Source organism: Perkinsus marinus (assembly GCF_000006405.1).
Source record: "Perkinsus marinus ATCC 50983 genomic scaffold scf_1104296939758, whole genome shotgun sequence".
Classification (NCBI taxonomy): Eukaryota; Perkinsozoa; order Perkinsida; family Perkinsidae; genus Perkinsus; species Perkinsus marinus.
The window spans coordinates 239,655-248,639 of NW_003213081.1; the positions used below are offsets into that span (position 1 = coordinate 239,655).

An 8,985-nucleotide genomic window follows, 5' to 3' on the forward strand; every position below is an offset into this window, starting at 1 on the left:
TTCTCGCTGAGTCAATTCCTGAACTAATACAGGAAAGGAAGAGCACCTAGGTAGCAAATACATAGCCAGGGAACGCCACGATGGAGTCAATGCTCTCAGCATAGTGGTTCACAACTTGTCATCTGGAACATCAGTACCAGTAAAAGCAGTAAGATCAGCAGCGGCATCCAAGAACCGAGCAGAAAAAGAGGCAATCGTCTCATTTTTCGCTTGTCGTAATGCAGCGAAAGATTGATTGGCAGTAAGCTTCGCGACATCATCACTGATACCACTGCAAGTAGCAGCTAGCTTAGAGTATATTCTCCTCACTTCATTAACCCATCCTTGTAACGAACCAACACCAGGAGGTGTAGGATTGATTGACAGGATAAGAGATGGTGAAACATTACATACCAGAGCATAAAAACTAGCCACTGAATCTCCTACCAAGCCATACCGTCTGCACTGCAGGTTAAACCGACGACGCCACGTAGGAAAGGGTAGTTTATCAGCAGTACCAAGAAACGGAAGATTGGGTAACGTGGACGCCAACTTGCGAGCTTCAGTGATATCCTTGCGAGACACAAAAGAAGACGCATCTCCATTACTGAGCCCGAGTGAAATAGTACTATCTTCCAAAGGAGCCCACGCAGGAGAAGCAATCTGAGGACCGGTAATATTAAACTGTTTATCCTGGCAACTACTACCACCATCATGGCGAACCGTCGCCTCCTTTGGAGGAATGGCCGTCGCGAACATAGCATAATTAGCATTATCCAGGCGAGCTTGTAGAGTAGAACCATGGTCTCTGCAGATAAAGGGATTGGTACACCAAGGGAAAACTGCTAGGTGAAAACCAAGGGCAACTTGGTTTCCACCGCGGTGAAATGCCTCCAAGTGGATTTGAGCCGGGTACGCCCGGTCAGGGCGCTCGCTCTTCACGTAGCGTGATCGATTTTGTTCGAAGCCTCGTTGGAAATATGGGACCGTTCGGTCCATAGATTTCTTTTTCTCTTCTTCTCTATGGTATTCGTCAGGATCCCCCGTTTGGTTACGTCCTCGAAGCTCAAGTGAAGCAGGCTTGATGGGCTTTGCCCCCTTAGGGAGGACCCCTCCCACTCCTTCTCTTACGTGGATCTCGAGTCCCCTCTTTGATCTTGGCTTTCGAGCCTGCATGCTCAGGCCTTCGGGCCCTCACTTGTTGGACTCTCGAGTCCTCTTTTTCCTGACCTTCGGGTCACTTATACTCTCAGCCTTCGGGCTCTCTCATTCATACATTCGCGGCCCTTGGGCCTCTCAACTGTGGGACTTTCGAGTTCCTTCCCTCTCTTGCTTTGCAAGCTTGGGTTGAGTTGGTCATCGTCCCTCTCGGGTTTTCAGGTTTCATCAAACCTCTATGTCGCCACCTACAAAGTCTGGCAGGTCGCTCAAGGAAGGTCTAGTTTCTAGTGAGGCCTCAGGAGATACTGGTGCTCCCGGCAAGCCCTCCGAGGGCGCTGCAGTTGCTGATCAGTCCGGCGAGGCCCCTTCGGTCTCTGGTGAACCATCTCAGGAAGCGGCGGGTGCAGCCGAACTCACTAAGCCTCGTCAGGTAATGCCCCCCTTTCGTTCTGACTTCGTCGTTGAAGTTGTTCCCTTTAGACGCGCTCATCGTCTCGCTCCTTTAAGGTGCGTAAAGAGAAGCCCTCCGAAGGCTCGGCGGAGACCGGACATAAGACCGGCGGGGAGAAAGCTCCTAACCTCCCCTGTCATCCAGACGGTAAACCCATCCATGTGCCGAACTCGTTCTTGACAACTCATCTCAGATGGGTCGCAGAGAAAGAGTCTTCTCGAGAGGCAGTTCGACGATATGAGATCCGATGACGACATTGAGGACAACGAAAGTAACGACGAAAGCAATGAGAACGTCAGTGGCAATAACGAGGACAATAACGAGAACGATGATGATGACGAGATTGTCGACGAGGGTGTTGTCTCCGGTGATGCCATCGATCCCAATCGGCCTTCTCGTACCGAGTCTGCTTCAGAGAAGCTCTTCATGAAGGCCATTGGTACGGGCTTAGTGAAGCTCATCAATAAAGCGGCGAGTGACAAGTCCTCGTCGGGTGATAAATGGCACTGGCCTACCCTTCGCAAGCGCCTTGAGAAAGTTGACATGGATTCTATGGATCGATCGCTCATTCGTCAATGTGCTCTCGCCGAGGTGGACAAGGACCCTTCCGCTCTTTTCAACAAGGACATATGGTTCTTCGCCGCCGTTGGTGACGACAGGTCTTTTGGGGGCTTCATCCAGGCACTTATGTCGTGGTTGTGGGTAGCTCTGCTACAGGGTGCAGCCTTCGGCGACGTGTATAGCCACGTTATGCATTGCATCAGTGCTGCTGGCTTCAAATCGCTCTTGACCGGGAGGAATGCTGGTACTGTGGTCGCTATACAGTACGACGAGCAGATGCGTAAGGATGCCGGGTGTGCTATGGCCATGAGCTCACTTTCGGTAAAGGAAGCTTGTTCTAGCTTGTCCCGCCTCGATTCTAATCGGCTGATACTACTTATCGGTAAGACCGCTGATAACCACAACAAGTCGTCTTATAACAATAAATCGTCCTATCATAACTCTAGAGGTGGACCTTACCGTTACGCTGGGAAGAAGAGACTCTTCAACGATGAGGGCGAGGAGCTTTGGAAAAAGGTTGATGGCAAATGGGTCAAGGTTCAAGGCTCGTCGGCTAGTGGCTCTAAGAAGGCCAAATCTGGCGATGTAAGCTGAGCCCCTTTTTCTTTTTCCCTCACTCCCTCTTTTATGGTCATGTCATCGTTTCGCCTGACCACCCGAGTTAATGTTGTGTTATTCAGTGTTCATCCACGGACGTGACCGTCACGATTCGTTCGCTACAAGAGAAGCCGGCGTCGCACGAAGGGTGTCATCTTCCTGCGAAAACATCCACCGCATCAAGCTGTGATCAGGAAACGGTGGCCGTGGGAACGGAGATAGACTCGGTGGCGTGCCTGGCACTGCAAGACCTGATTCGTCTCCAAACCTCCGACGATCAGGGCTCCAATAAGTCTCTCTACTTCGTACCGAAGGTCTCGAAGATAGGCTCTGGCGTTCAGCCGCGAGCCCTCCGAGACGAAGGTATGCAAGATGCTTTGAAAGAGCTGAGTCCGCCTGAGCATATCGCTGCCTCGCTGTCTTGCCAGCACCCCCTTACTCAAGCCCCCGGGCTCCCGGCGTCGATAGTCGCCAGTGTGTCCTGTCACAAACGCTTACTCGAGTGTGGTCCAGAGGGTTTGATTCGTGACAGGCATAGGGTTATGGAATACTGGAACGACCAAGCCCGTTTGTCATCTAAATTCGAGCCCTCGGATGACATAGTCGGAGCTCTGACAGCTCCCTTGAACCTGGGTCTGTTCGAACGTATGCTGAAGGCTTCCAACTATCCCGACTATACACTACCTAGGGAGCTAGCCGGAGGCCTGGAGTTAACAGGCGAGTTCAATGTTCACAATGACGTCTTTCGGGCTAGACCGATCAAGCCAAAGGTTAACTCTAAGAAGTCTAAGAAAGTGACCGTCATGTCTGCCACTGAGCTTCTCAGTGGAGGCGTAGAGAAGGCATATGACTTGGCTGACAGTGTAAGTAGAGAGCCATGTCCATATGATGGTCTGCTGTGAAAGAAGGCTCTTGAGGAGGTTGCTGAGAACACGATGATGGGCCCCTTCAGTCTCTCACAGCTAGAATCTATCTTTGGAGGTTCTTTCGTTGCCTCTCGTCGCTTCGGGGTAGATCAAGGCACGAAAGTACGGCCTTGCGATGATTTTAAAAGGTCTGGAGTAAACAAGACCATGTCCTTCCATAATAAAGTATCTCTCCCGACACCCGAGGCCGCGGTAGCTACTGCCCGCTTGTACTGCTCGACATTATCGACCAAGGACGTTAAATGGTGGAAATCCGATCACGCCTCCGCGTATCGGCAGGTTCCGTGTTCGGTTCAGTCTCGTAAGTTCACCGTCATTCTGCTCAAAGACCCTGAGTCGGGTGCGGTCTCAGGATTCTATCACGTGGCACAACCCTTCGGGGCCTCCAGCTCGGTGATCAATTATTGTAGAGTAAGTCAGGCCTTGGCTCACCTCGGTCGAGTCGTCCTCGCTATCCCAGTGATCAATTATTTGGACGATTACTTTGGCGTAGAATCTTCGGCTACGGCCAACTCCGCATATGAGGCATGGGTGTGGCTTCACAAGGTGATAGGCTTCCGTTTAAACGAGAAGAAGGCTGTACCACCTTCCACCGAGATCCCAGTATTGGGGCTCGACATAGCTATCGATGGTGATTACATTGTTCTGTCGGTTCCAGATGATAAGCGCGCCCAACTAATTTCTTCGATCGATGGAGTGTTGCAGGATGACCGCTTGCCATCTACAACGGCTCATAAGTTGATAGGGAAGTTGACGTTTGCTAGCGGGGCCTTGGAGACTTCTGCCCCAAGGTCCTACCTCAGAGTCCTTCATAAGTTCGTCAATCATTGGTCGTGGAGAGCCCGTGATCGCTTATGGCTCGAGGTGAGAAATGCTCTTGTCAATCTCTCGGCTCTTTTGGCAAGCTCCAATTCAGCGAGGAAGGTGCCGCTTCTTTTCCCTAGCTCGGATGAGGCTATCAGTGCGGTCCTTTATACAGACGCGTGCGGCAATGGAGGAATCGGTGCTGTTTTGGTGGCCAATGACTTTAAAAAGCCAGTGTACTTCTCATCCGTTCTCTCCTCCGTCTTACAACAGGGTCTCTTCGAAGGAAAAGACGATATCAACATACTCGAGTTATACGCCGTTCTTGCCGCACTACAATCTTTCGGTCAGTATATAGTTGGTAGATGGTTGACTATCTTCGTCGACAATACGGCGGTAGAGTATGCCCTGATCAAGGGATCTTCCTCCTGTCCTCTGATGAACAAGATGATTTTCTTTTTTTGGGCGAATGTTGCTCGGCTTCAGCTCAAGGTGTGGGTGGCTAGAGTGGCATCAAAGTCCAATCCGGCTGATGCTCCAAGCCGCCGCCACTTTGATTGTCTTACTGCCTCCTTCAGTCGTAAGCGGCCAGTACTTCCTGCAATCTAGTTTCTATTGACGCTCATCGTCGCACTAAAAATTTTTCTTTGAACCAAGAGTGTTTCCGATTCCGTCAGCTTACGTTGGGAAAGAGATTCGTTCCCTGCTCATTGTTCAGCTTGGCTCTCCCCGTGATGCCGCCGATCCGTGTGCGCAACGGCACGTACGGCCTACCCCTCAGTACTTTCGTGACATTTTGTATCTCTTTCTTAAAAGCTGGTCTGACTGAGTGGCGGGAGCTGCTTGATGATGTGGACGGAACCTTGGTCCGACGCATTCCCTCCAGGTCATGTCGGTCGGCTATACTCGATATCCTTGAAGACTTACGAATAGGACGTTCAAGTCATCTGCATCAAATCTACGAGTCCCTCATCTCTGCGGTTAAATCGATTATCTATAATACTATAGATCCTTTGGAGTCATGCGGAAGTCGGCCGACTCCCAGCCGGTTACCAGGCTTGCTATTGCAAGACTCGTTAAGACCGACTTCTTCTAACCGGATCTGGTTCGAGTTCGTGATCTCGTTGAAGTTTCGCTCGATATCCGCTTCATCTTTCAAGCAGTACGTCTCTGGCTTCCGTTCATACATGCGTTTCGGGGCAGCCTTGAAGCTGGTTCTAACGAATGGGCGCCAAGTGCCACTGTTACCAGCGACCGAGAGATGGGTATTATGGTGGATATCCGGGTTCAGGAACGCGGATACAGCGAGGAGTTATCTTTCCCACCTCCGCAAGTGGCATACATGGCTAGACCTGGACCAGAACTGGGATACGACGCTGATTCAGGAGTCGACCGCTGGCCTCCGACGATTCCTGGACAACCCTCCGCCAGTGCGTCCGCGTATCGGTCCGGCCCTGCTCCACGAACTCGTCGTAAAGGGCCTTAGTTGTAAGAGAAAATTGCTGGTGCTAGGATCTATCATCGCCTATGCATTTCTTTTACGAGTTCCTTCTGAACTTCTGAGATTGAAGAGGTCCGATATACGAATTCGTCGAATTCAATTCGAGGCGACATCGCCGAGATACGATTGAGCAAACGCAAGAACGCGCCCGGAGGCGAGACGTTGAAACGTTCGTGTTCCTGTCAAAGGAATTCTCTGGTGTGCCCAGTTGAGGCGGCAAAACTTCTCCTAAGGATGTCCAAGGATAATTCTGAACCATTGTTTCAAAAGTTGAAGTACAGAAAGTTTTTGCGTCTGTTGCGCGAAACGCTGAACGAGGTTGGTGTTGAGGATGCGAATACTTATGGTACACACGCTCTCCGCCGCGGCCATGCACACGCATTGGCGATCTCAGGATCATCATATGAGAGAATATGCGAGATGGGCTCATGGAGACATGGAAGTAGTGTTCCGGCGCGAGTCTACGTCGACGCTAGCGAAGTGCAACAGATTGCTTGCGACTTGATAGTTCCTTTCATCGAAGAATCTGAATCTGAATGCGAAGATGACAGCTGAATCACAAATGTTTCTTGTTTTTTTCCGATTAGCGTTCTATGCATTATGTTGAGTTGAAGTCTTTTGGGAAGCGCAGAAGTTCTTATCGGGGCGCTCCTATCTGGGGTTCATTGGGGTCCGGATAGGTCGCTCACCGATAATGCGACCTCGTTTGCTGCCGGAATTTCGTCGGTTCACACCTATCAAGGATTCATTGGGGGTCTGGATAGGTTGCTCACCGATGAAATCACCTTGATCGGGCCGGCTAACAAGCCTGACCCTCACCCAATCTACGGCGTACGGGCCGCGGGTTTGGGGGTTGGTCAGAGCTAACGTCTGATCCTTTCCCGATCGTGGCGTACGGGCCACAGGTTATTCGGGAAAGGAGGTCAGCGATTCACTTTGTTCCGTGCTTCCCACTGTTTATTGACGGCTCAAAGCGAGACGCTGGAGGACGTTTCATGCTAGGTGAAAACCAAGGGCAACTTGGTTTCCACCGCGGTGAAATGCCTCCAAGTGGATTTGAGCCGGGTACGCCCGGTCAGGGCGCTCGCTCTTCACGTAGCGTGATCGATTTTGTTCGAAGCCTCGTTGGAAATATGGGACCGTTCGGTCCATAGATTTCTTTTCCCACCTCCCGCCCTAGGGTCTGGATAGGTTGCTCACCGATGAAATCACCTTGATCGGGCCGGCTAACAAGCCTGACCCTCACCCAATCTACGGCGTACGGGCCGCGGGTTTGGGGGTTGGTCAGAGCTAACGTCTGATCCTTTCCCGATCGTGGCGTACGGGCCACAGGTTATTCGGGAAAGGAGGTCAGCGATTCACTTTGTTCCGTGCTTCCCACTGTTTATTGACGGCTCAAAGCGAGACGCTGGAGGACGTTTCAATATGAACCAAGCAACTGCCGTCGCAAAGGAGACCGTTCACGGCGATCTTTTAACTTAGCCCATTGAAAGAAGACTCGAATCAACGCGATGACTTGAGACTCATACTCATCATCAGACATGAACTCTTTATTCAAAGCCTCCCCAATAACCTCTGGACCAGCACCAGATATGGCATCCATCTCAGCTTGAGCATCTTGGAGACACTTATCATAATTTGGCGTTTGAGTTAACCATTTACGAAAGACGTTGCCCACAGCAGACAAAACCTCACGAGATGTAGATGTAGTATGTCCCCGCATCGGAGCCATGCCAGGGCTACGTCCAGTCTCCTGGGTTAACGCGAGATCATTAATCATAGGGAAATGATAATTACTTGAGACTTAACCTGACTTAACTTAACTTATGATTAACTATTAGCACTACTAGCCTAGTACAGCTCAAAAGGTACTAAGCTTGAGGAACAGTACCGACAGAATTGTCACAACAAATAGTATCTTGAAGGCCTTGGGCAGACCGAGACTCAAAGGAGCCATTACTGGTTTACCTGACATGTACACATCTTTACTCAGAATTGATTGAGTACATCCAGTATCGATTAAATAACAATACTCCCCAGAACATATGAGGAGAGCTCGTCTGGACAGCGAAGGTCTCACCTTCTCAGGATGACGTCTCGGAACAGTCTCTCACCCGAGCCATGGGTGCGCCCCGTACTTGTATCTAGGGCGGAGTGGATCAAATCGCTTACCTTACTCTGGTTGTTTTTGCGGGCGTGTGCTTTGGCGAGGGAACTGACGGCTTTCTCGCGCCGAGCAGACATGGTGATAATCTGCAGGAAGGAGTCTCCCGCGTCATAGAACTGCAGTAAGAAGGAGCCTTCCCTGAAAGGCAGGTAACGTTCGCCGACGATGCTCTCTGGCACAATCCCAGTGGCATCGACGTTTCCAGATTGAAATCGCAGCTGAATAAATCCGTCAAATTGGCTCAGTTTCGCGAGACTGTAGACGATGGAACGTAGTAATGTCGCCGATGTCCGATTCCTCGAAGACATCCTCCTGAAGATAGCGGTGACGGCTTGATAGTCCACGTTTATAGAGACTTTGCAGTCCGAAAGTCTACCATGACTCCTGCTGGGCTACACAGACCGCCAGTAGCTCGGTTATAACGCCATTCCATGACGGAATTTCCGTCTTCACTCGTAGGTCCTTGGATATCAGGTTTTAGGGTTTGGTGATGGTATCAGCGAACTGCTTGTGGAACCAGATAGTATGCTGTTCATCTTGTGATAAGCTTTTTTCACAGAGTACGAGTATACCACCCATGGCTCGAGTAAAAGCGTCGGAAAATAATAATAATGTACCTGCAAAGCCATTTTCTGATCTTCGGATGGGGTCCACTGAGTGGAAGCTTCGAGGGTCCGAGAGCACTTTGACGAAGAACTTGGCGACGATGTAGACCTCGCTTTGGTCTGAGCAGGGTGCGGATTTCCTGCCTAGCTTTCTCATCACGGCGAGTAATCTATAAAATGGTTGCAGACAGGGGCGCATGTACCTCCGCCAGGAAGCGTATCTGTTGAGCTAA

General features: G+C 50.7%; 3 protein-coding genes across 3 annotated transcripts; 2 read left to right on the top strand and 1 right to left on the bottom strand.

Annotated features, from left to right (window-relative positions):
- Nucleotides 1-1,375: 1,375 nt before the first annotated feature.
- Pmar_PMAR029288 (hypothetical protein) lies at nucleotides 1,376-3,814 on the top strand (the record flags this gene model as incomplete). The annotated part of the gene is made up of 5 exons (XM_002782381.1): nucleotides 1,376-1,570; nucleotides 1,621-1,738; nucleotides 1,785-2,737; nucleotides 2,944-3,612; nucleotides 3,764-3,814. 5 exons carry the CDS (start codon nucleotides 1,376-1,378, stop codon nucleotides 3,812-3,814), a joined length of 1,986 nt encoding a protein of 661 aa, XP_002782427.1.
- An 8-nt stretch (nucleotides 3,815-3,822) lies between these two features.
- Nucleotides 3,823-5,088, top strand: Pmar_PMAR029289 (conserved hypothetical protein; the record flags this gene model as incomplete). Its single annotated transcript, XM_002782382.1, has 1 exon — nucleotides 3,823-5,088. The coding sequence occupies one exon, from the start codon at nucleotides 3,823-3,825 to the stop codon at nucleotides 5,086-5,088; it is 1,266 nt and encodes a 421-aa protein (XP_002782428.1).
- Nucleotides 5,089-7,400: 2,312 nt separating this feature from the next.
- Nucleotides 7,401-7,760, bottom strand: Pmar_PMAR029290 (hypothetical protein; the record flags this gene model as incomplete). Its single annotated transcript, XM_002782383.1, has 1 exon — nucleotides 7,401-7,760. The coding sequence occupies one exon, from the start codon at nucleotides 7,758-7,760 to the stop codon at nucleotides 7,401-7,403; it is 360 nt and encodes a 119-aa protein (XP_002782429.1).
- Between the last annotated feature and the right edge of the window lie 1,225 nt (nucleotides 7,761-8,985).